Source organism: Mercurialis annua, linkage group LG1-X (assembly GCF_937616625.2).
Source record: "Mercurialis annua linkage group LG1-X, ddMerAnnu1.2, whole genome shotgun sequence".
Taxonomy (NCBI): domain Eukaryota; kingdom Viridiplantae; phylum Streptophyta; class Magnoliopsida; order Malpighiales; family Euphorbiaceae; genus Mercurialis; species Mercurialis annua.
The window spans coordinates 57717222-57743213 of NC_065570.1; the positions used below are offsets into that span (position 1 = coordinate 57717222).

Genomic DNA, 25992 nt, shown 5'->3' on the forward strand with positions numbered 1-25992 from the left:
TATTTTAATTTTTTATTTTTTATTAAATCTTATCAAATATTATAACAAATTTTATTTCCTGTAAATAATAACAATAAATAGTAAATTTTAAATAAAGACAATATTTAATTTAAAAAATTGTGATTTAAAGTATTATAAATGGATAAGTGTTTGAGAAAAAGAAAGTGACAATTTTATTGCGAATGAGGGAGTAATATTTGTTATATTAATAATTTATTTAATAGGAGATGAATTCAATTTTAAATGTTACTACTAAAATAAAAATCCATGGAAGAAATATAATTTAAAAAACCACCAATCAGAAAACGTTTCAGATGCTTCTCAATTCCAATTCAGAAATCAGAGCATCTCTCATTACCAAACACCAAAAACATAGACCAACAAAGGCATAATTATTAGTAGTATGAATATGCATTGAAGGTTGGCTGAAGAGTGAAGCTGTATACCAACTGGTAGTTAGGGTTTTTTAAACTCACTTAAGCAATAAAATTCAAACAACCATCGCAACAAAGTTCAGTTAGTTTCAAATTCAATTCATGTTCCTTGACTTTTTTGTGTCACACGTGAGAAATCTGAAATCAGTACCAGACAAATATTCTTCTTAATTATTCCAACTCTTGCTTTTGGTAATCGGATTCTATTATTATATTATCACCTGTTGCTGTTGCCTGTTGGTCCATTTTTTAAGTTAACAATTTAATGTTTTATTACATAGTCTAAAATTAATAAACTATGGTCTTATAATTAATTAATTAAATTGGGTTGGCGTCGATGTTCCAATGATAAGGGGGTTGGTTGGCTGTGCTTAGTATTAGAGAGTATCTGTATCTCTTGGGATTTGTTTTCTTAATTAAAATAATCCTTTTGTCTTTGGTGAATTTCTACTTCTTTCTTGTTCCCTGTCCTAAGCTCATCATTTCTTCGGGGGGTTTTCAGGTATTTTACTCTCCTTTTTCTTTTTGTCCTTTTTGTCTTTTGAATTGTTGGTAATCATTCATTGCTGGTACTTTGTGTTTTACATGCTGATCATTATCAGAAGCTACAGCAAACTGTTTCTTGAGCTTAATTCTTGAAATTTAAGGATGGTCTTAACCATTCAAGACTTTTTATGTTCATGGGACTTTTAGTTGTTTTGACTGTGAGTATGATTTTTAATGATTTGATGGTGTTTCAGATTTGGGTATTCATGAGGCTGAATTGCTCGTCATAGATGATAATTGTAGCTAAATTCGTTTTATTGGGTTGCTGTAGCTTTGACTTGTTTTTAGTTTTCTTCTTTACAAATTTGGAATTATTTTTTGGATTTTCTTTTGAATTACTGGCCTTTTTGTCTTCATTAATGCAATTTTGACATGGTTCTGATGCAAGTCGAACACTACTGCTGTTGATTTCTTTATGGTTTTATTTCGATTTATAGTTTCCTAGCTAGGGTTCTGGATGTTCATGTATGTGGTTGCACCGTTGTTGATGTTGTCCATGGTTATTTAATGTATTAATGTTTAGAAACCTAGTTCAAACTTGTAAAAGATTCGTATGAATGCAAATTGAGGAATTTGAAAGATCCGGGTTTTCTTTTGCCAGGATTTGTTCGGTAATCACGTTTTTGTTGGGGCATCACATCATTGGCGGTCAGCCCGTTCATGAAGAAGGCTTGGTTGTTTTCTGCTTCATCTTAGAACATTTGACCCGAGGTTTGCCAAAACAATATAAGATACTATGGCTGCTTATTTTGCCGATTTAGGCAGCCAGAGAGAGAATTCGCGAAGTCCATATCCAGGAGACCACAAACTTGCTTCATATTCAGAATTTCCCTCCCACGACAACATGACAGTTTATATGAACCATAATTCTGGCGCTGGATCATATTCAGAATTTTTATCTGGTGGTTCTTTGTCTTCTCACAACTGTGCTGAATTTCCTTCTGCTGGAGACAGAAATGAGATGGTGTTCATTCCACCTACCAATGACGCGATAAATCTGCAATCTATAGATGAACAATTGGACACATCATCAACTAATCCACGGGTGATGTCCAGTACCCAACTTGGGATTGTAGATAATGATCTGACTTTTCAGAGTCAAGGGTTATCTCTGAGCCTTGGTACCGAGATGCAGTCTTCAGCGTCTGTGCCTTCATTCCAATATCAGAATCCAAACTTATTCATGTCTTCGTTCTTAAATCCTCATCAACCTATGCTCGGAAAGTGGACAGTATCCCCTGAAGGTGATGAATGTAATCAGAGTAAGGGGCTGAGGAATTCTCCGTGCATGCTTGCATTTGGTGGAGGCAACCGTGGCTCTATCAAAGCAGAGGTGTATCGGGATCCTCAGTGCCTAGATAACAATAAAGATAATCATTCTGATGCATATACGTATCAACCTTCACCTTATGTTAATCCTATAGTAAACTCTAAATTTCTCAAGGCAACGCAGCAACTGCTTGATGAAGTGGTTAGTCTCAGACAAGCCCTAACGCATCATCAATCTGACAAATGCGATGACACAAGGGAGACTGATGGAAAAGCTAGCAGCCAATCTATACCTCCCTCATCTAGTGGGATGTCAACCGGTCCTAGTGAGTCAATTGCAATTTCCTCTGCTGAGCTATCTCCTGCAGAACGACATGATTTACAAAACAAGAAGACAAAGCTTTTGTCCATGTTAAATGAGGTAACCCCAATTCATGCTGATTCGGTTGTGCTATGTTTTTGTTTTGATGGTCATGTAGAACTAAAATTTTGATCCCTTTATTTGTTCCTGCAATTCACTATATCGATATATATTAGACATTATACTGATGAAAAAGCAGACAGAATTTAGCATATCTATTAGGCGCTTTGAGTTTAAACACTTTGAAAAAAAGCAATTGAAGCAGCATTTATGGTAGCCGGTAGGAGAGTCGATTTTTAAATCGAAGATATGATAAACAAATTGCTACTAATGGTTCTGGTCAGGCCCCTTCCCAGATTATTCCCCTCGAGAACAAAAGAAAGCACGATTCCGACCCGCAGCATACAAGTATTCAGCCTTTGGAAAATACATCATCACATATTTGATTTGGTAGTAGAAACGATCAAATAACTATGGTTCGAGGCATTGAAAAAGGACAAAGAATTTCATCTGTGAATTCAACTTTTTAATCAACAGAAGCTCTTAATCCTTTTTGTTATGCATATCTGTGACTCTTTGCATCATGGAGTTTGCTATTCTTAATTGTGCTCTTATCTTTAGCTGGTTGTGCTTTGTGAAAAACATTCTCTGTTGCCTTTTGCTATAGGTAGATAGAAGATACAGGCAGTATTTCAACCAAATGCAAATGGTGGTGGCATCTTTTGACATGATAGCAGGGCATGGAGCAGCGAAATCATACACGGCACTTGCTCTCCAAACGATTTCTCGTCACTTCCGCTGTTTGCGTGATGCTATCAGCAACCAGATAGAAACAGTGAGGAAAAGACTTGGGGAGGAAGATACTTCAGCTAATGGACAAGGAAGCATACCACGTCTTCGCTATGTGGATCAGAAACTCAGGCAACATAGGGCTCTTCTGCATATTGGTGCAATGCGACATGCCTGGAGACCTCAAAGGGGACTTCCTGAGAGCTCTGTTACGATCCTTCGAGCCTGGCTTTTTGAACATTTCCTTCATCCGTATGTTCATGGAAGCTCCTTTTGTCAGTTGTCTTTTTTCTAATTTAATATTTACTATAGATCATTTAAGGTTTTTCCTTTTCTCTGTATGTCAACAACAGCTACCCTAATGATTCAGAGAAAATAATGCTAGCAAAGCAGACAGGCTTGAGCAGAAACCAGGTAGAGAATTTTTCTTTTCTTCATTTGCCATTCTCTATAGGAACCTCTGAGTCAGTGCTTTATAAGTGTCAAGATCCATATGAGGGGTGGATCTCTTTTTTATTTTTATGTGCCTTAATTATTGATATTTATTTTGAATCAGGTTGCAAATTGGTTCATAAATGCACGTGTTCGGCTTTGGAAACCCATGGTTGAGGAAATATATAAAGAAGAATTTGGTGATTTAGAAGCAAATTCCAAATCTTTTCAGGATGACGATGCAACCAAACCGCGTGGAGAGAATCATTTGGCATCCGACAATCGATTAGATGAGTTGCAGGATAGCTTGACATCTGCAGCTACTGATGGCACCTTCACAGGACAAGTTCATAACTTGAAATCTGATCATAATCAGCTTATAGAAATCAGAAGACCTATAGCCAAAACAATGCTTCAGAATTGCTCTGTTTTTGATACCATAACAGATTCTGGATTTATGAAATTTCAGCATGAATTGAGATATAACATGGATGACTGTAGCTCTTATCAAGACAAGAACATCCCTGAGGATACACATGCTGACGGGAGTCTTATGCCTGGCGCTATTAGGTATGATATATCAGCATTGGATGAATTTGCAATTGGCAGCCAGGTATCACTTGCACTGGGATTACAGCAACACGAAAGTGATGATTTTTCCATGACCGGTGGGAACCATATCCGAAGTAGCAATATAGCAAATTCCTCTATGGGAACCGACTCGGTGGATTATCATTGCATGGATCCTGGAAAGCAACAGGACAGGTTCGGCAACCCCCATCTCTTACATGATTTTGTAGTTTGAAAAAGGACTCCTGGATGTATGTCTCAATAATCAGTCTAGTCGAGAGAGAATTTATTCAATGTTTTGAACAACCGGACACAAAACATAACATGCTATATGTGTGATGTTGCTCTGGTTTCAACATTCGACTCATTTGTGGTTTGAATATAGGAAAACCAGTCCAGGTATAGCTGTACATATGTTTCACTTGTAATATACAGATGGATTGGTGGAATTGTCGATATATTTTATACAATAAAGATGCTTTTCCTCTCTATTTGAAGAAGGAATTTTGTATTATAAAATGTATCTTATGATTCGGAATTCCTAAATAAATGTGACATGAAAATAATCTATGCTTGTGTTTATTAAATGATTTTGCTGAATGAGATTTTGCAGGTTTTGCCTAATTAATGAGACTTAAATGAGAATTACATGGTTCTCATGTTTTGATTTGATTTCAGATGGCATAGTTTTTCTTGTATGTGGTCCTACATTTTAATGCTTCTATTTCCTTGGATTCTATCTTCTGAATCCACTGATGTTTCAGCAGTTTGTCCTTTCCATGACCCACATTGCTCATTGTTGGTTAGATTTATGCATTCTGCTTCCTGTTCTGCATTTACATGCCTTTTGTTTATGCTTCAAGCATTTTAGCTTTCAATTTCTGATGCCATTTTTCTGTATGGCAATAACTTTCTTGATTTTCACGGCGATATGCATATTTGGCCCCTATACTATCACTTAGTTTTGATTTAGACCCCCTACTTTTATACTTTTTGAGGTTTCCTTGCATGTTTATAAGATTAGGGTATTAAGGTGAATGACTAAAAAATATTTTATTCTAAATTTCTCATTGGCAGCTAATCTATCATTACAACCAATAACGGTTAGTTGATGATAAAGTAAGGCACAACAACCAAACAACGAAAAAGAAAACAGCAAAATGATATTTAAAAAAATGTATAGTTTAGAAATTTCAAAAGTAATTTCAGAAATAGAAAGGAAACTTAGGATTACACAAGTTTGCCTGGTATGGTATTGAAAGGCAAAAGGCAGATTTTGGTCTATGTATTTGTCGGTTTTTTAGCATTGAATCCCTACACTTTTATTTATCAATATTAAGTGCTTATAATTTTAATTTTGGAGTCATTAGGTCATTTCGTCCTGGTCTGAACTGATATAGTTTTATGTGACGGATGGGATTTAATGTCCACAAAAGTAAAAATGGAAGGACAAAGAAGTAATGCCAAAAAAAAGGACAAATGTATCTATAAATGTGCTGTGCCGTTTTGAGATGGACTGTTTCATGCATTACAATTAGTGTGAAATTGACTATGTCCAGTCCAAATCAAACATGATTTAGTGATGATTTCTCTGTTAAATGTTAGTAACCAGAAGATATTAATTGATGTAGAGAGAAAAAGAGAGAGGAAGAGCAGAATTTATCTGGTTGAAATTTACTGTGGATAGTTCAGACAAAACAGAGCAGACGCCTTTAATCTTATAAAGGTAGGGCCTCTAAATTTCCTTTCAGATTCTCCTAAAACAACAGGCAACAGCAAACGTTACGGAACCAAAGATAGCAATCATTACTTACTTAACCTATCCAAAAAAATTAACTTAGAATCAGTCCCATCAGCACACAAACTACACCCACAAGACAAAACAGCCTTATTTTTCTGAAGAGTCAAGAAAAAAGGAATCATTTTTTGTTACTGATTCTTTAAAGATTGTGATATTCAGTGTCCTTTCAACATCTCTGTTGTATGATTACAAAACCTAACAGCAAAAAGTTAGATGGTTTTTACAGTCTCATCATAAACAGGCAATCTTAAAACTGGGAGTGCGCAAAAGAAAAGAAAAGATAGCCCACTTTTTATCTTCCTTTTTACTACAGATTACAGCAATCCAAATCCAATGAACAAAGCAAATACAGTTTCACTGTTTTTGAGCTGAATTTCACTTTTGAGTCTCCCAAAGAAATGTTAACTGCACGAACTAAAGCTGAAGGATTGATGCTTTTTGTTCTTGTTTTTTTATATTCAGGCAAAATTTGGGGACCATTTTTTGCTGTCACTTTCTGCTTCTTTGAATAAATATATCACAAGCCTATGTTTTAGCCATTTTTATAGCTTCTGCCTGCTTAATCTTTAGACCTGCTACTTTCTTCTGCTGAATTATTTTATTATAGTATACGCAGAAAACAGTCATGCAGCTATCACAGATTGGTGGGTTTGGTTTCATTTTTTGATTTTTGAAAATTTATGTACAAAAGTTAAAACTTTTACATTGTAGTTTCTAGTGTGTCTTATGAACTTTGTTAGTTCAATCAGGGTTGGAGTTAAGGGCAAAGACTAATTTACATACTATCTTGTCTTGTATTCTGTTCTCCTGGTCTTGTACTTTTACCTCCTTTTTTATGCTTTTCATAAATTCAAACTCTTTGTTTTTCACCTCTTTTCATTTTTTCATCATTTCAATTATCCACTGAACTGGGTTCGTTTTGTTTGAGCAATCAATGAATTATGTGTACAAAAAGCTAGTTGCTTTACATTTGTAGATCACTTTTTCATTGTAGCTTCTTTCTGGGTTTTAGTTTCTTCAATGCTTCATGCATTTTCTTGGACTAATCTTTTAATATTCCTAATGGAGTTATAACGTCTGTTAATTAAATCAGAAATCAAAGCTTAATTTCTTGAAAAGTGGGTGCTATGGTTTCACAAGATTCTCCTCCAAATCCAGCTTCTAGCATGGTCCAACAATTCTTTGTCTCAGAATCTTTTACCAGTCAAAACCAATTTCAAAACCAGAATTTCAATGCTTATGGTTCAGATTGGAGAGGCAACAACAATTCATTCCACCATAACATACAATCATTTGATGGATCTTCATTAATTCCACAAGAATCTGAGATTAGCCACACCAGACATTTGATGGACCTTCTCGGAGCTGCAAATGCAAATAATCATCAAGCTCAAAGTCTGTCTCTGTCTCTCGGTTGTCACATGCTCGTTCCTCAAGTTCATTACAGACAGAGATCAATGAATTCCGATTTCTTCAGTTCCGGAAACCCGGGAATCGAACAAGTAAACGACGACGAATCTTTCTCCGGAAATGCATTTGGTTTGAGTAGATCTTCTTCGACTTCTTACGGAACGGAATCTTTTGGTCTTACTGTCAAGAATTCAAGATATTTGAAACCTGCTCAAATGCTGTTAGAAGAAATTGTTAGTGTAGGGGGCAAGGCAGTTGAAATGAACAATGAAAAGTTTATGGCTAAGTTATTTCCTGGTGGCAGAAGAGGAGCTTCAGGGTTTTCTTCTGAATTGAAAGCACAATTATGCAGTAACAATAATAATAATCTCCCACCTGATAAACAACATCTCCAGGTTAAAATTGCTAAGCTCATAGCTTTACTAGAAGAGGTGGGTTAAAATTTTAATTCTAGAACTTCAAAATTTAAACCGTATAGTTACCAAAAAAATAAATAAAATTAAAACCGTATGGAATTTAATTTTTTCTGTCATGAATTTTTCAGATTGAGGGGAGATATGAAAAATACTGCAATCAAATGGAAGAAGCAGTGTCATCATTTGAGGAGATAGCAGGATTTGGAGCAGCTAAATCTTATACTGCATTAGCACTTCAAGCTATGTCCAGACATTTCTGCAACTTAAGAGATGCTATAGTTTCTCAAATAAACGCAACAAGAAGAAAATTTTCACAGGATTTACCAAAAATCAACACAGGATTGTCGCGACTCAGCTTGTTCGAGGGAGAAAATTCCCACACTCGATCTCTTCAGCAGCTTGGAATGATACAAAGCCAAAGACAAGCTTGGAGACCCATCAGAGGCTTGCCGGAAAACTCCGTCACCATCCTTCGTTCTTGGCTTTTTGAACACTTCTTGCACCCGTAAGTAATTTTACGTTATAGCAATCTGACATATATTTTAGTCTAAATCTGACTGGAACGTCGCCGCTTAGGTATCCGAATGATTCTGAGAAGCTAATGCTGGCATCACAGACGGGGTTGACCAAGAATCAGGTTAGTGCTGCAGAACTTTTCAATATTTCTTTTAAAATTCATGATATTGATTTGATTGATTGATAAGTTCAGGTATCAAATTGGTTTATAAATGCTCGAGTGAGGCTATGGAAGCCAATGATAGAAGAAATGTACAAAGAGGAATTTGCAGGAGATTCATCTGAAGATTCAAATCCATTATTAGGGAGCAGTTCTAAAGCAAGAGGAGGAGGCGATCCAGATCATTCAGAGGATTGATTGAACAACAACTATTCATAGGCTTATTATTATTACTGTATAACTAGATGATTTTTCCTCTGCTGTTTCTTTGATATGGAGAAACTGAAAGAAAAAAAAAATCATTTCTTGAATCAAAGCTGAGGTTTCTTATTTCCAAGTTCTTTTTTCTTCAATTAGTATTAGATTTTTTTTAAAACTGCTATTTTTTTCATTTAATTTTTTCAAAGGTAATATTATAATTTCATAAAAATAGCTCAAATAAGTGATATTAATCATTCTTTTTTGGCCTAATGTCTTAAAAAAACCCGACCTTTTAGCCCCTTTTCAATCATAACCTGATGTTGATAATTTGTCAATTTTACCCTATTTTGCATTTTTGTGTTTCAATTGTACCCTGAAAAATTAAATTAACGTCTTTTGCGTTTGGAAATTTGTTTAAAACATTCTCCATGTCTCGCATATATTGATTGTATATTTTTAAAATTTATTTAAATTTAGTTAAATTAATTAAGAATTTAAATTAGTGTTAATTTGATTATGGTTTTTAGTTAGTTTTTAAAAATAAAGGACTTATTTGTACTTTTTTGAATAAAAAAGAATTTAATTTCATGTTTAAACTTAATTAATTGAATGATTTCATCATTTAAGTAAAAAAATTAACAAAAATTAAAATATTGGGGTACAATTGAAAACGGAAAATTCAAAAGTGGGTAAAATTGACAAATTTTCAATGTCGGGGTGGAATTGAAAAAACGTTTAAAGGTGAGGGGTTTTTGAGTGATTAGGCCTTCTTTTTTTAATAGTCAATCATTGAGCTAAATAATATAATAATTAAGTGTTGATGTTATGTGAAATTAAAATGTCCAATTATTTAAAATTTATTTTCTACTTTAATAATATCTCATGATCGAAAAATAATTAATATATATTAGATATATTTTCAACAAACTAAAATTAATAAAATTAAAAATTCACACATTAAAAAAAAACAATTTTAAGAAGTTCTAATGCTAGCGATATTATATATTGAAATAAAATTCAGCTTCCAGTAGAAGATATTTAGCCCCTCTAGATATAAAAATCAATAGAGTTTTGAGTTTGTAGTTTTGGATAAAAACACCAATAACTTATTAATTTAGGATCAATTTAAACCTTTAATCATATAAACTAGGGGTGTAAATGAACCGAGCCGAGCCGAGCTTTTGAGTGTTCATGTTCGGCTCGTTTAGCGAACAAGGTGTTCATGTTCGTTCGGTTCGTTTAATTTTTATAGTGTTCATGTTCGGTTCGTGTTCAGCTCGTGTTCGTTCGTTTAGCCGCTAAACGAACAAGTTCGCGAACGAGCTCGATAAGTACTAAACAAGCTCGCGAACGAACTTGATAAGTACCAAACGAGCTCGTTCGTGAGCTCGCTCGCTTAGCGGATAAACGAACGAACACGAACTTTTAAACGAACAAACACGAATATAAGCTGAATAAATTAAAAACAATCTAATCGAACTCGTTCACAAATATGAGTTGAATAAATTAGAAACATAATTATACAAATTAATCTAAATATGAATTAGTTCGCGAACACCTAATCGAGTTTCTAAACAAGCTTGTTCGTGAACTAGATACGAGCTCGTTCACGAACTTGTTTACGAACTCTTAATCGAGTTCGTTCACGAGCTTGTTCATGAACTCTTATTCGAGCTGTTCGCGAACATAAACGAGCCGAACACCCCTATGTTCATGTTCGGCTCGTTTATCTAAACGAACATAAAATCAAGTTCGAGCTTGGTTCGTTTAGAATACGAACGAACATGAACCGAGCTCTTATCGAGCCGAACACCGAGCTGCTCGCGAACGGCTCGGTTCATTTACACCCCTAATATAAACTGACCTACAAATACAATCAGGCGTAAATTGGCTCAAAATTAACAGATTGTGAGTTGTTTGCTCAAATTTATGATTTTGAACTCTTTTGATATTTTGTATAAAGTTGAAGGTTCGAAATAAACATTTGTTGATTCAGCCACCGACTGTGATTACTGATTAGGCATCATTATTCGACTATGGATTTACTTTGACCGAAACAAGAAGAAAATCTATGGATTAGGAAATTAAATAACAAAATAAAACGACATTGGTGGTGAAAGAAAACGACGTATGGATTATTTAACTATTGTTGGGGTGAGGTCTGGGGATAATGTACAGATGCAAACGTGTCAAAATCAAGCCGGAGAAGAATTATCCATTAGAAGCCTGCAATTTGATCTTCACGAAACTTTCTCCAATCAATTGATTTATTTTGAAACCCTAGATTTTATTTTGTTGTTTTTTGCTTTCAAATTTCTCACGCAAAATAACTAGATTTTTTTTATTATAAACAAAAACCTCCACCGCCTGATTACACACACAGAGAATAAACGTACGATGGATACCATCACAAGCTCTTCCTCTCCTTCACGCAAGGTCTTAGTCTCGTTTCATGCCCTAATTTTTTGTTTTTTTTATGATTGGGTTTCATGATCAAATTTTTTAACTGTCTTTGACTTTTTTGTTGACTTTTATTCTCTGGCATAGGTAACTTTAGGGAAGATTGCTATTGGCAGACTGCAAAAGGAGCTAGCGGAATGGCAGATGAGTCCTCCACCAGAGTTTAATCACAAATTCACTGATAATCTTCAACGGTATAACTTTACTTAGATTTTATTTCCGTTTGTTTAGTGAAGTTTGTTTGTTAATTCTAGATTATGATGTAAAAATTATTGTGTTGTTTTAGATGGGTGATTGAATTCGATGGAGCCCCTGGAACTTTATATGCCAATGAAAAGTTTCAGCTTCAAGCTGATTTCCCTGAAAATTATCCTATGGAAGCACCTCAAGTTAGTAGTAGTAGTAGTAGTAGTAGTAGTAGAGGTTTCCATTTCAATTCTATCCGACTCACTAACCAAACATTTTTTTTTCTATTTTTACGAATGAATTAAAACATTTCATGATTTGTTGAGCAGGTGATCTTTATTCCACCCGCGCCTATGCATCCTCACATCTATAGCAATGGACATATCTGTTTAGGTATTGCCTTAGCTTTTTGTTTAGTTATTGTTTTTACATTACCTGCTGTAATTTGTAGTTCTGTTCAACTTTGCCATCTTCTTCCACTCGAAATTTGAAATCTATGATAGATATTTCTCTTGGGTTTGGTGATATTCTCATCATTAGGGCGGGCTTTTGAAATAACCTGAACTGAGAAGACAGAGAGATAACATTTCTTAAGGAAAAAACTTTCTCTGTCAAGCATCCTGTACTTTTGCATCTATAATAAGTATAGTTTGATTCATGTGTTGGTGCTTTTGGTGGGGCTGGTGATATCATTTGCTGAAACTTGGACTTCAATATCTTTCCTCATTTCCAGTACTTACGTTTTTTAGTTAATCCTTATTTCTTGCACTTTCAAATGATGTCTTTGTAGCATTTGTGTAAGTGGAATGCTTCCATATGATAATTTCAGGTGCAAAACTAAACAGCTTTTAGCTCTTGCATGCCTAGGGGCGACTTCTCTTGTGTGAAAAGTACAATAAAAAACCACTCAATCTTTCTTAAACCACATTATATATTATGTCTTTAGTCATGTCCATTACCAAATTGTGTTTAGAATAGGTTAACGAACCATGTTATAGAGCTTGGAGTCATTATTTGAAATCTGTCATGGTTTTGAACAAGCAGATTTCTGTATCAGTAACAAATATATATATGGAGAGATGCTGAAAAGTGTAATGTTCTGCAACTAAAATTTGAGCTTAATGATATGTGTAAACCCGCAAAGTGTATATGCCTCTTGTCATGTGCTTACTATAAACAATTTTTTTTATGATGTGATGGGTTCTATATCCTGCTCAGTGTTTGATCTACTTACCCTTCAGAGAATATGCTTAGCAAACATATATTGTGTATCCAGGTTAAATTTCTGGAGAGCATTGCACTTGATCAATCTCTGCCCTTGATTTTTTTTTTGAAACAGCATAATTCTGGTTTATGCTGTTTGATATTTTACTTTAGACATGTTCAATTTTGTCCACAGTTGCATACCACATCTCTTAGCTCTCAAATTATATTGACTGATGTTTGTTGCAAATCCAACAAAATTTGTTGGTTATTTGTCATATTATTATTATATTCAATTGTATGTTCTGCCCAATTGCTTATCAGTTATGTTAAATATTGAGCTTTCCAAGCCAGTGTAACAAGAGTAAATTAATTTACACCAAAAACTGCCATGACAGGGAGTAAAGTTTTTAGTTACTTCTTGCATATGTCAAAGAATTTCGGGCATTTGTCATGTAACAGACATTTTAACATTCTACTTTTGTCATATGTGATTGCAGATATTCTGTACGATTCGTGGTCCCCTGCAATGACGGTCAGTTCTATCTGCATCAGCATCCTCTCCATGTTATCGAGCGCTACTGTGAAGGTTTGTTTCAAATTTTTGAGGAGTTCAAGATTTCTGTTGCTATTTTTCTATACATCCTGAAATCATTTTTCACATGTATACCCTTGTCATTATGCAGCAACGCCCTGCTGATGATGATCGGTACGTGAGGAACTGTAAGAGTGGCAGGTCCCCAAAGGAGACAAGATGGTGGTTCCATGATGATAAAGTGTAATTATCTAACAAGCAATCATCTGTGTACAAAAACGACGTGTCCTATTTTATCATGGGTACCAGATAAAGGGGCATGCAGGACGATGAGCCCAGAAGCTCCGTCAGCCCATTTTACATTGAATGATGAACTCTGCTAGTTTACTTTGAACTTTGTCACCCGCTTTGTTTAGAGATCTGTGTTTATCAATAGGATTATAAAAGATTTCTTCCGCTCTGATAGATGAAAAGGCAATTCAAATTTTAAGTACATACATGCTTACTTAGAGCAACCATTGTCCCAACTGGGCCAGTATTTTAGTGCCGCACGGATTTGTGAAGTTAATTTTGTGTCCTGGAGGCCGGGTATTTAACTCCTCATTTTAATGGACGGACAAGACAATAAACCTCTGCACCGATAATTATATTGACGGAATTATTATTTTGTGGCTAGTGGGAAGGCCGATTTCAAGTGATAAAGGCTTGAATCTTAGGATCATGGCGGCAAGATTATTACCCTACTTGAAATTTTCCGTTGGATATCTAAGTCGTCTCATAATTTATGACTTTTTTGTGGAAAGAGAAAAAATTAGCTTCATAGATTGAATATGTGTTATGGTTACATGGAGAGACGGATTAGAGCAACAAAAGGCTATAACATAGTGAATTGTGGCAGCAAAATTACTCTACCACCTACAATTATCATTTTGTCTATTTAATCCGTCTGCAAAGAATCTAATCCTTCTTCCTATGAAAATTGTATTTTATAGCGGCTCTCGTGGGTGCTTTGAATAATGATATGTGCCTTTGGAGGGCTTAATGGCTTGGTAAGAGAGAGACAAGCGTGTCGTTTTAGGTCCAAATATTGATACATTTAATCGTAATCTAACACTCGGCAACTTCACGTCATTGGTTTTTCAACCAAATGCGATGACAGATTGTGTGAATTAACAAGTCCTCTCGTACGAGATTGAATTACCAATATGACAATGTTGGTAATCTCAGTTCTAGTACTTTTTTATGTAACTGTTGTATTGTATCTAAATTCAGAAATGCACTCTCTTTTAATGAATTTCTCTCACAACGGTTTAAATCGCGTTTAAATTTTCTATTAGGGTTTATTTATTTAATAGATAAAGTTTGAAGGATGGATTGCATGTATTGATTTGCATATATGTTGCTCCGTCCATTTCATAAAAAAATTGACAAATTTTTTATTTTAAGCATCTCTTTGGAATATTTTAAGCATTTTAAAATATAAATAATTACATAATTTTAATTTTAATTTGAATAATCAATAATCAATATTGATATTTTTTTCAATAATATCAACTACTTCTATTATATTTTTTAATTTTTTCAAAAGGGCAAATGACCAAAAAAGGTCAAACCTTTCGTGAAAATTTCACAAAACTCCAAACGTTTCAATCTTATACAATTTGTCATGAAACACATGATTTCATTTCAATTATGTCCAATTATATAATTTTACTCATGTGGCCACATCAACGCCACATAAGCAAAATTATATAGTTAGACAAAATTGAAACGAAATAATGTGTTTCAAGACAAATTGGATAAAATTGAAAGGTTTATACATTTGTGAAACTTTCACGAAAGGTTTGACCTTTTTTAGTCATTTGGCCTTTTCAAAATTTATTTTTAATTTTCTGCTTCTAAAATAATATTGAATATATAATTTATTGACTCAATAAAATTTTAGAAAATTAAAAATTATCATCTGCCAAGAGTAATTACCTTGTGGCTACAGTGCGATTTTTGTTTTGACCGACGGTAGAAAAGAGCCTTTGTTTCATCCTGTTCAACTGTACTCTTTTTCCCTGAGAAGTGAAAACCAAAGGAAGTACTTATTGTGTCCTGTATACTCTTCCATAGTTAAGCTGCCCCCCCTTTCCATTTCTGCAAATGTTACTCCGACGAGTACCTACACTCACAGCAGCTCTTTCATGGCGCTTTCCACCGTACATCTTCTTCCATACTCCACCACACCTCCTCATCTCCTTAAAATCACAATCTTCTTACCCTAAAATTAATTCTCATCTCTTCTGCTCCACCGCTCAGTTATCTTCCTATATCACCGATCCAGTTCCTGAAGAGTCCTCGAAACGTGTATGATAATTTCACTCTTAACAACAATTATTTGCTTATTTTTATACCCTCATTATGTGATTATTTGTGCAGGGTCCTTTAAAACCTGGTTTATATCTAGTAGGAACTCCAATTGGAAACCTTGAAGACATTACATTGAGGTAGTATTATAAACTTTCTCAGCTTCAACAATTTATTTATTTAATTTAATTTTAATTTCTTACGTAGTGTTTGGCTTTGATATTGAGGTAATTGAACCATTTGGCTAATGCAGGGCTCTTCGTGTTCTAAAATCTGCACACGTTATTCTTGCAGAAGACACTAGGCACTCCGGGAAGTTACTTCACCATTATAATATTAAGACTTCCCTTGTGAGTTTCTTTCTTTAACCTAATTCGTTTTATGTTATTATAAATGCATCTGATTTTATTTCTTTAGATTTTCAGCTGAGTTATCATAAATTCAATGAATCTCAAAGAGAATTGTTGGTGTTAAGGAGGTTGAAACAGGGTGAAATTGTTGCTCTGATTAGCGATGCTGGCACGCCTGGCATTAGTGATCCTGGTTCAGAATTGGTAATCTCAGTTCTAGTACTTTTTTATGTAACTGTTGTACTGTATCTAAATCCAGAAATGCACTCTCTTTTAATGAATTTTATCTCCATTTTTGTTGGTTTTGTTTAGTATGTTTCTTGTAATTAGACTATTAGACAATATTTTTCTTTCCCAAATTTATTTTAAAACTGTCTTGAATTTTTAAAGGTTGCAATCCATGTCCCTAGTTCATTGTAACAATGCAAATCTTCTTGTTATCTCAAGTTCCATCAATGCACATTCTGACTTCCGGCTGCAGGCAAAATTATGCGTGGATGAAAATATTCCTGTCGTTCCTATTCCTGGACCTTCAGCTGCAGTAGCTGCTCTTTCTGCTTCAGGACTGCCTACCGATGAGTTTACATTTGGTACTAAATTTTATATATTTTAATACCAAATATGCTTTTAGTTATGCTAAATAGATTAGGCTGTGTTAGCACTTAGCAGCTGCAAGACTTCCATACTTGATACGTTTAAACTGCTGCAGTTGGATTTCTTTCTAACCATAGTAGAACCCGGAGAGAGAGGCTGATGGTGTCCGCAGATGAGGCAAGAACACAAATATTTTATGTTCCGCCACACAAACTCTCCAAGTTTCTTGAAGAGACTTCATCACTCTTTGGTGACTCAAGGTGGATGTTTTTATATTTATTTTTAGTAGTATTTGTTCTAAATATTTCACTTGTGTTGGTCAATAAAGGCGAGCTTTGTGGAGCTATATCACTGTACTATCTCGTCTCTGTTCTAGTATAACTACAGTAGCAATACTTTTCTCCACCATCCTCATTCCCCCATTTTTCTTTACTTTATTGTCGTCCGTTAGGGTTGGCTATGACAATTAAGTTGATTGTCTTGCAGACGTTGTGTAATGGCTCGGGAGGTCACAAAAGTACACGAGGAGGTACGTTGTAACTTATTAGTTTCGCTATTTATGTCGCTCTAGATGGTTGACAATTTAATGATGCTGAGTAGGAAACCTTGAGCTAAGGGCATCATTTCATCTATCACATTTATTAGTGTTAGAATTAAAAAGTAATAAACCATAGTGAAGTTTCACGGAATAGCTTAAGTTCTTGGTTTGTTCAGGTAATTAAAATTCTAACTTTGGCAACCTCCATTTGGCTAACTAAATATTTGAGCGCATGTATAGGAGAATATGTGTTTGTCCACGTTTTTAGTCCGATGGGTATTTGCTTGCAGAGGGGTGTTAGAGATAATAAAACTATAGTTAGAGTCTCACCAAACATTTTAACCTTTTGGTTTGATTAATTATTTCATAATTAGAATTCAGCTATTACTAAGCCTCGGAATCTATTGTTCTACATGTTAATCCATCAGGTCGCTGAATATTGCTTGGCATAATTTTTCACTTTTAAGGACGAAAATCTATTCTCTTGGTCAAAGTACACGAAGAATTAGATAATGTAACAGGTACCAAATTTCTAGGAATTTTCCACAGTAGTATGCCATCACTCACTCTCTTCCGAGGTCATTCTTTGGGTCCTTCCTATCTTGTCTTTGCTTATAGAAAGAAAAAAGAAGTGTCTTACTACTAGGATGTTTATGAAAGGCAGTAGTCTTCTGTTAAAGTCAATCTCAGCAGATCCATTAACTACAGAAAACTTTTGAGTCTCAGCTACATACTCTAAATCATATTGCCATGGCTCAATTGCCTAAGTTAAAGCCTAGAGCTATATTGCTGTAGTAGTTTTTCTTAGTTGACTTCTTCTGTGACAATGCTTTGTTTTCCTCCATAGGAAAAACCTCTAGAATATGTTGACAGATTTACCAAGCTGCCCCGGAAATTGAAAAAATGTGCTCTCATTCCATAGGGAAAACCTCTAGACATGTTAAAATGACGGTGTTTTATCAGCTATATCTTTCACGTTGGCATACCTACAGGGAAACGAAAATTTAAACCAGTAATTGATTAACAGAACTGTTTTAGACAAGAGGAAGATACCTTCACCTATATGAATTATTTAGTAAATTCATGATTTGTGTTATGATTTGATTCCAATGTCTAAGATCAAGATATACTGGTGGGAAAAAAGAGGCCCATTGGCCCTGTAGGTATGCTCGTGATTATAACCACTGTGTGTAATGTACATTTAATACTTAGTAGGGGTTGATTTCATAAATTTTAGGAACCACGCTTACAGTTTTCTAAGAATTCTGGCATATAAAGTGAAAGTAGAATATAGGAGTCTACGTGAGTTCTTATATTGTTAGCATGTGACCAGTTTACATACGGATAGCCTATACATGATTTTTATGTCAATGATTATTATAGTATATGCATATTACCAGTTTTGGCGAGGTACTTTGGGGAAAGCAAAAGATACGTTTTCAGATCACCAACCAAAGGGAGAGATCACACTGTTAATTGAAGGCAAAGCAAATGATATGGTTGAAACTCCTTCAGATAGTCTGCTGGAGGATGAATTGAGACACCTAATCTCTAGTGGGCAAAGTCTATCTATGGTAATGACTTCTTTGATTAGAGCTAAGGTTTTCTTCTAAAAAAAGATTTGTTTACATGCGTGCGGACCTATATAGAGCATATGGTCGGTAATTTCCTACCTTATAAATTTAAATTCTAAAATACTATTAAGATAGGATTTGATATCATAATTTTGCGCGCCTTTATAAAAACATTTTAAAATATGTATTTCATTATATACTTTTGTCCACTTGATAACAAAATTTTGATCCGGCACAATATCTTTTTTCACTTGTACGAACATTTGAGAAATCATTTGTAATGTGCTATATTACTATTATTTTGTTATGCGTTTGGAGGTATACAAACAGTACTGATTGTTGTTTATGTTGAATGTGAATTTAGGCAGTCAAATTGGTAGCTGAAGAAATGTCGGTGAAGAAGAAAACAGTTTATTCACTAGCATTGAAGAAATTTGGGAAGCAATTTGAAGTAGATGATAATTCATCAACATCTGTCTAGAACAATTTTAACTCTTAGAGATGTGTTGTATATTGACGTGTGGCATTGGATAATTGCTCAGTTACATAATGAGACGTTAGATTTAACTGTAAGATTCGTTCTAGTTTAACCGTCCAGAAATATTTTGTTGTAGTCCAGTAGGTGTTGGAATCATGCCTTTTGTAGTCAATCACCTAATTTGATTTATATACTGAAACTTAACAATGCACTTGACCAACTCTGTTTTGCCAAAAGGTAAAGGAAAAAAAATTAAGGCACCATTCACTTATAATGGAATTTATAAATTTAATCATTTAGTAAAAAAAAAAATGAGAAGTTAAAATTTTATTATCTTTTAAAAGAAGTTTAGCTTTTTTTTGTTGAAAATTTTGCTTATTAAATAAGAAAATTAAAATCTATAAGTTTAATTTTATATCCAAATTAAACTATGGATTTAATAAACCAATATTTTTACCAAATTCATAAATTTACAAATGGTGCTAAAAATCTAACACTGATAAACATACTCACGAGTCACAACAAAGCAAATTACATGGTTGTTATTAGATAGCTATTAAACCTAACTTACGGTTAAACCCCCAAAGCAAAATTCTGGCTGTAGGTAAGACGACGGATTGCAGTCTTGAGCAGATGACGGAGCTGCTCTGCTGTCAACATCCTGACATGACATGTGGTCTCCATTGTACCGCGGAACCCAACCCGAACCGGGCCCATCCTACTCCTACCCGCCGTTGGATTATAATCGCACCAAAATTCCCACCAGATGGAATAAGAATAAAGGAAAAACTCCATAGCCAAGAGGACATGGTATGTACAAGAATATTCCTAAATCAGTGCTATTCTATTACTCTGTGGTGTAAAGTATGATATCTACTGTATGCCCGTCATCACGAAGACCCCATTAATGCACTAATTGAAGAAGCAGCAGGATGAGAAAAGGCAGGCGTGAAAATACGTTGGCCAGTTGCTAAAATACGGCGGGGATCAAATTCCATTTTGTTGTGATAAAATGTGGACCACTTATCTCCAAAGTGGTCCATCCAATCTTGTTGAGTGGCGTAATGAGGCAAGTACTGTTTCACTTTGATCCCAGAATCGTCACAGAATCTGAGAATCTGGCGGTTCTGATTGGTCAGATATTGGAGTGTTTGTGTGTGCTCTCCATTATCCAATGCTGATCTTAGCAACGCCACAAGATAAAAGACCTCCTCGTCGGGCGTCACGGCTGAGCTCCTCTGCTCCCACCTGCACAATAATTAAATTAGAATCCCCACCACTTGTTATTGGGTACAGTTGCGACATGATGGTTAAGAAGGAATCAAAAGGGTCCCGTCAAAAGGTGAAGATGATTACTTCATCCAAAGGGACCCGCTTGGAAGATCTCCTGACATGAGAATCTTCCCACTTTGTTTGCTTCATCTTTATCGTCTATTTCTTCAACTAACCCTATGCAAAACTCTTATTCAATCCTACCTGGCATGCTCCTTTTTCTTTTAATTTACTAATTCAGTGCTTAGACTTCTATTTCTTTCAATCTACCTTTTTACAGACAAAAAAAAAAAGTAAAAGAATTACTCCCTCCGTTCTTTTTAGTTGTCCATTTAGCCAAAGATGGTGCTCCTTTGTCTTAACTTATAAAAAAAAATACTAATGTAGCCCTATTAGTTAATAAATGCTTTTTAAATGAAAACATGGAATCATTTATTAGGAATGGGTAAATTTAGAAGATAATAGCTAAAATCACATTGAAATCCTAAATGGACAACTAATTACAGACAAATATATTTTGCTAAATGGACAACTAAAAAAGAACGGAGGGAGTATTACATTATGAGCGAATAATATACTTGTCTAACATCAATCCAAAAGCTTATGTTTGGTCTTAATAGTAGTCCAGAGATCGAAATTTCTACTAGTTAACTTGACATTTTCTTACTATCAATTTCTTCATGATATGTAAGTAAAAGACTAAACATTTAAGAGGTAAATAATTAAGAAAAAGGCTTACTTGTTTCTGTTCATGGGATAAATAAGAATGGGGCCACTAGTTTTATTGCCCAAAATGCCCTTGAAGACAGCTTTATCAAAATCAGCAATTCTTGATTTAGGAACAAAAAGATTGAGCCAAGGGTGAGGCACCTCCCATAAACCCTTTGATCTAAGCTTTAATTCTGCTTTATGAACCCTATCCAAGAAATCCACATACGCCAGATCTGTCGTAAACACTGATGATGGAATATAATTCAGCTTCTTTAACAACCATTCTATTTCCTGACATAATCAAATCAACTCAATCATTAATTAATTCATTAGAATTAAACATCTAATTAGAATATGCTATCAAAGTACACACCCAAAAAAGCAGCTACACGACAGTTGCTTTAGGCAGGATAAGTTTGATTCCAATCAATTTTTTTTAAAATTCTTAATTAATTATTAGAAGATAGATCTTTATTTGATTAAATGGAATAATAAGGTGGGTATGCTATGGTTGGCTTAGATTTACTCATTTCTAATTGAAATATAAATTAATAACCTATATGCCCAGTCTTTAGTTAGGATTAGATGGAGACCATAGATTACACAAGATCTTCCATGTTTTTTTGCATTTATCTTTTAGCAATCTATAGGATAAAATATTTTCTTAGTGTGTAATGTGAGTTATTTAATTGTGGTCCACAATCTATTTGGACTAAATTGTCTAAAAAACAAATTAAAGAAGCTTCTAACTTGCTATAGTAACATATTTTAACTAAATTATGTCATGTAAATTCGGAAAAAAAAGGTTAAGACATATAGGACAAGATGACAGATTGTGAGTAGAGTGTCATAGAGATCAATTGGCTAATTTGTCTCAAACCCTGTTTAACATGTTGGATAGAATTGTGTAGCCAGCTACTTCTAAACAAAAACAAACAATAATAATTATAATACGTAATTGTCGAATATGAGTTGATGTTATCATTATTTATGCTATGTACTTATCCAACAGCACATAATTCATAACCTCCAAAACATTTCTATTATAGCATAATTACACGATTAATGAGGTTGTTGGGGCTGAACTATTAGGTTTGGAAATGGCAATTAGGGGGCACACACAAAAATTAATAGAAAAATCCAAAAATATAGAGCTGAAGATTTTTGGAATAATTATTTAACGCAAGAGTTGTGTCATTGCCATTCGTTCAGTGAATCAATGAGATTTGCAGTATTAGGATATCCAATGATAATATTAAAGAAACATTAAATTCTCCAATATTGCAACATCGCATTGGGTTTGTTGTATAAATGACGTGCGAGAGAATAATTGGACACTTCACACGTTTAGTTAAACATCTTTAATAGATAGGGTGTGTTAAAAACGTATCGTGATTGAATTTTATAAGTTGTGTTCAAATTAATACCTTATCGACGGTATCTACAGTAGAATCATCGTAGTTCTTGGTGATCTCCAAGCAGTAAAGAACACCAGTACCGGAGGCTCCAACAGAAGAAATTTTAACAGGGTTTGATGGAGAAAAGAAAGAGGATCGCCAGTTATTAATAAGGCCTTCATCAGCAATAACAAAACCCTCAACATAGTCGAATTTAGGGTTTTCATGCAACGAGATTAGATATTCTTGGTCTCTAGTAAATGACGAAAAGCTGGAGTAGAGTACTCTGATCCACCTCACCTACAATTATTAAAAATGACTACGTTAATTATGACCGAGACGTCAACATTGCCAGCTTTTGAACAGCCGTTTTAAATTGTTCAAAATAACTTATATGGAATGGACCCGACCCTTTATGGGTCCTGAATAATGATACTAGCTTTTTAGTTTTGTCATTCACTGTGAAGTAATAGACTACTCTTCATATTCAAGAGCATTTTCTATTTTAATTTAAGAGATATTTTATATTATAGGCCTTTTATACTTCGAATACCATTATTTCATAACCAAAGGCCGCTATAGCAATTCCGGTCAATAATTACTCATAACAAAAAAAGTTGGATGCTACATAATTTTCCTTTGGATAAGCGATAATTTGTCGGAATTCTCTAAATAATCCCCTATTATTGAGAAAGTTGAAGTTCGCTTATTTAAACATAAACAATAAAACGATGATAACTGAAATATAAAAAATCTATAGTTCAGTAAACACAAATTTTTTTAAGATTATTTTGCTAAAGCTTCTTGTCTAAATTCCTAGGTTCACAATCGAGCCTTAATAATAAAAAATTATGAAGTAAACTCAGTTTATCGCGTAAAATTATGAACTATAGATTATGACGGACGCATAATATAATTAACTTAAAGTAATCAATTAATATAAACCATATACTATCGATTATGACGGACGCATAATATAATTAACTTAAAGTAACCAATTAATATAAACCATAATAATTAGTGGTACCCAACATATATAATAATAATAATAATAATAATAATAATAATAATAATATAATGAAGATCAAAATTAATACTCTTTGAGGAGCTGGTTCAAGTGCAATTCTAGCTCTAGTGATGATGCCAAATTGACCTAAACCACCAAGAACTGCATGAAACAGCTCTGGATTTTGCTGTTCCGAACATGTCAAAATCTCACCCTTGCCTGACATCAGCAAATAGGTAAATAGTTAGTTACACTATTAATATGAAAAACAAATACGTCAATAATATAAATTTTGAAAATCTAAAAAAAATAAAAAAAATCAACATAACCAAAAATGAGGACGCGTAAAATCAAATAAAAATGAATGCAGTGGAAGAAATTAAATTAAACCTGTAACAACGTCAAGTTCATCAATATTTGTAATCTGAGGACCATGATCAAAAGCTTGTCCACTAATCCCTGCATTAGATAAGGTTCCGCCGACTGAAAGATACAAGTAGTCGGTCCATGATTTTGGTGCGAGTCCATATTCTAGCGTGCTCCTCAGCACATCTATCCATAACTCTCCACCCCAAACGTCGACGTTCATCTCTTTCACCGATACTTTCGGTGAAGCCGGCTTCCCCAAGCCGAGCTGATTTCTCCTCGAGCTGCTACTGCTCATCTCAATCACAACGCCGTTATCATTCGTCTGAGATTGCCCATTTATGGAATGTCCATGACCCCTAGCTGACACCGTGAATCCACGAGCTGAATTGTAAGCAGCTCGAACAAGCCGAGCTATGTCTTGTGCAGAAGTTGGATAGAATACGGCCATAGGCTCGGCTCGGCTAAGTAAGCCAAAATCTAGAGAAGCCATTTCGACGTCTGATGGGTCAACACTGAGATGACCGTCGAGTCCAAGGCGGAGAAGCTCCGCTGGTTCGACGGTGAAGCCAACGGTTATAATTAACCGACAGATAACAAACGTTAAGAGAAGCTTATTAGTTGCCATTTTTTCCTGTTCTTCTACTTATGACTCAATTTTTTAGCGTTTTATAAAAAGAAAAGAAGCGGCGATAGGTCACCGGAATAGAGGCGGTGGAAGATAGAATTATTAAAATTTAAAGAAGAGAAAAGAACAAAATCAGATAAAGATTGATGATTAGAAGATGCAAACAGAGATTTTGTTATTGATTTACGAACAGATTCGATGCTCACTGTAATCTCTTTGTGGTAGCTTTATTTCTTTAGTGTGTTAATTTTGACGCTGTAGAGAGAGAATATGACAAATGTTTAAAGACCAAAGAGCGTTGAGGTTAGAGGTGATTCGTGTCTGGGATATAACATACAGACAGCTTCTCTATTTATAGGACAAAGAGGTTCTACGAGTGAGTGAGGGATGAGAATACGTGCAGCTCACGTGCTTCGGGGTGAGGAGACACGTGCGCAAGTGAGGCCATCTGTGAGAGAGGTTATGGGACCCACTTCTGGATACGGAAAATCTATGTGGGGACTGAGCCAAGGGAAGCATCACGTGGGTGCACCCACTGGACTATGTTTTTCATCTTCTATGCACCCCAACCTTTTTTCTCAATACTACTAACTCTTTTCTCTCTCTCTCTCTCTTTCTCTATCTTCTTTTTTTTAGAAAATTTGCTTTCTATTAATCAGCCAATAGAATTAATAAATTTATCAACCGGAAACAGAATTTCACCAAAAAAATAGATAGTTACGACCAAAAAAACACACTCCACCTAGCAAGGGTATGCGCAGCGCAGCTTAATTACAAACTCTATTATATGCTAAAAGCAAATTGAACGACCACCAACTAACGCCGAACAATCATCAATAATAATTTGTATAGAATCAATAGCAGCTCTAGGTTGCTGCAGCTTGTGAATAACACCAACATAATTAGATTCTACAACTAGATCCGAACGAAAAATGGAGGTTGCAAGGTTCAGACCGAAACACATAGCTAAAACTTCTGCTAACTCTTTTCTTATTACAATGTGTGATTTGGAAAAATATCTCACACTTTATTAATTGCATAAGCTGAGTTTATATACAAGGAAGTAGAACAGTTACAATAACAGAAATGCTAACAAACTATTAACTGTTATCTAACTAACTATTTACACGTGCAAAATACACTAACACACTAAATACATGAAGAAAAGAGAAATACATAAATTAGTGTTGAGTATGTATTCTGTTAGCCCCCCTCAAGGTGGCGTATACAAGCTTTGTATACCCAACTTGATTATAGAAGACTGAAATGCTGGTGCTGGAAGTGGCTTTGTGAAGCAATCAGCAAGCTGCTTTGCTGATGGAACTGGAAATAGCCTGATCAAGTCCTCCTGAATTTTCTGTCGAATCAAGTGACAGTCGATCTCGATGTGCTTTGTTCGTTCATGGAAAACGGGGTTTTCTGCTATCTTGATAGCAG

General features: G+C 34.7%; 5 protein-coding genes across 7 annotated transcripts; 4 read left to right on the plus strand and 1 right to left on the minus strand.

Annotated features, from left to right (window-relative positions):
- Nucleotides 1–311: 311 nt before the first annotated feature.
- On the plus strand, nt 312–4892 carry LOC126661607 (BEL1-like homeodomain protein 3). Of its 2 annotated transcripts, none has more exons than XM_050355461.2 (5): nt 312–936; nt 1582–2670; nt 3278–3651; nt 3753–3813; nt 3956–4892. In XM_050355461.2, the coding sequence occupies exons 2-5, from the start codon at nt 1717–1719 to the stop codon at nt 4634–4636; spliced, it is 2070 nt and encodes a 689-aa protein (XP_050211418.1). In that variant the 5' UTR covers nt 312–936; nt 1582–1716; the 3' UTR covers nt 4637–4892. The 2 variants fall into 2 exon arrangements, with proteins under 2 accessions (XP_050211418.1, XP_050211425.1); XM_050355468.2 differs by lacking the exon at nt 312–936 and adding an exon at nt 992–1138.
- Nucleotides 4893–6320: 1428 nt separating this feature from the next.
- On the plus strand, nt 6321–9034 carry LOC126669595 (BEL1-like homeodomain protein 11). The gene is made up of 4 exons (XM_050363140.2): nt 6321–8043; nt 8157–8533; nt 8605–8665; nt 8738–9034. The coding sequence occupies exons 1-4, from the start codon at nt 7330–7332 to the stop codon at nt 8900–8902; spliced, it is 1317 nt and encodes a 438-aa protein (XP_050219097.1). The 5' UTR covers nt 6321–7329; the 3' UTR covers nt 8903–9034.
- Nucleotides 9035–11047: 2013 nt separating this feature from the next.
- LOC126666054 (probable ubiquitin-conjugating enzyme E2 16) lies at nt 11048–13782 on the plus strand. The gene is made up of 6 exons (XM_050359011.1): nt 11048–11341; nt 11453–11559; nt 11652–11754; nt 11881–11944; nt 13255–13343; nt 13441–13782. The coding sequence occupies exons 1-6, from the start codon at nt 11303–11305 to the stop codon at nt 13534–13536; spliced, it is 498 nt and encodes a 165-aa protein (XP_050214968.1). The 5' UTR covers nt 11048–11302; the 3' UTR covers nt 13537–13782.
- Nucleotides 13783–15304: 1522 nt separating this feature from the next.
- Nucleotides 15305–19270, plus strand: LOC126664547 (uncharacterized). 2 transcript variants are annotated; one of them, XR_008789799.1, is made up of 9 exons: nt 15305–15641; nt 15714–15781; nt 15895–15991; nt 16067–16195; nt 16473–16581; nt 16701–16845; nt 17072–17114; nt 18507–18697; nt 19062–19270. XR_008789799.1 is itself a non-coding variant. In XM_050356980.2 (9 exons), exons 1-9 carry the CDS (start codon nt 15438–15440, stop codon nt 19176–19178), a joined length of 1086 nt encoding a protein of 361 aa, XP_050212937.1. In that variant the 5' UTR covers nt 15321–15437; the 3' UTR covers nt 19179–19270. The 2 variants fall into 2 exon arrangements, 1 of the variants encoding a protein (XP_050212937.1); XM_050356980.2 differs by having other exon boundaries at nt 15321–15641; nt 18524–18697.
- Nucleotides 19271–19610: 340 nt separating this feature from the next.
- LOC126664467 (cytokinin dehydrogenase 5) lies at nt 19611–24882 on the minus strand. Its single transcript, XM_050356859.1, has 5 exons — nt 23952–24882; nt 23653–23780; nt 22586–22855; nt 21187–21449; nt 19611–20423 (listed from the first exon to the last, which is right to left on the minus strand). Exons 1-5 carry the CDS (start codon nt 24553–24555, stop codon nt 20066–20068), a joined length of 1623 nt encoding a protein of 540 aa, XP_050212816.1. The 5' UTR covers nt 24556–24882; the 3' UTR covers nt 19611–20065.
- Nucleotides 24883–25992: the final 1110 nt, after the last annotated feature.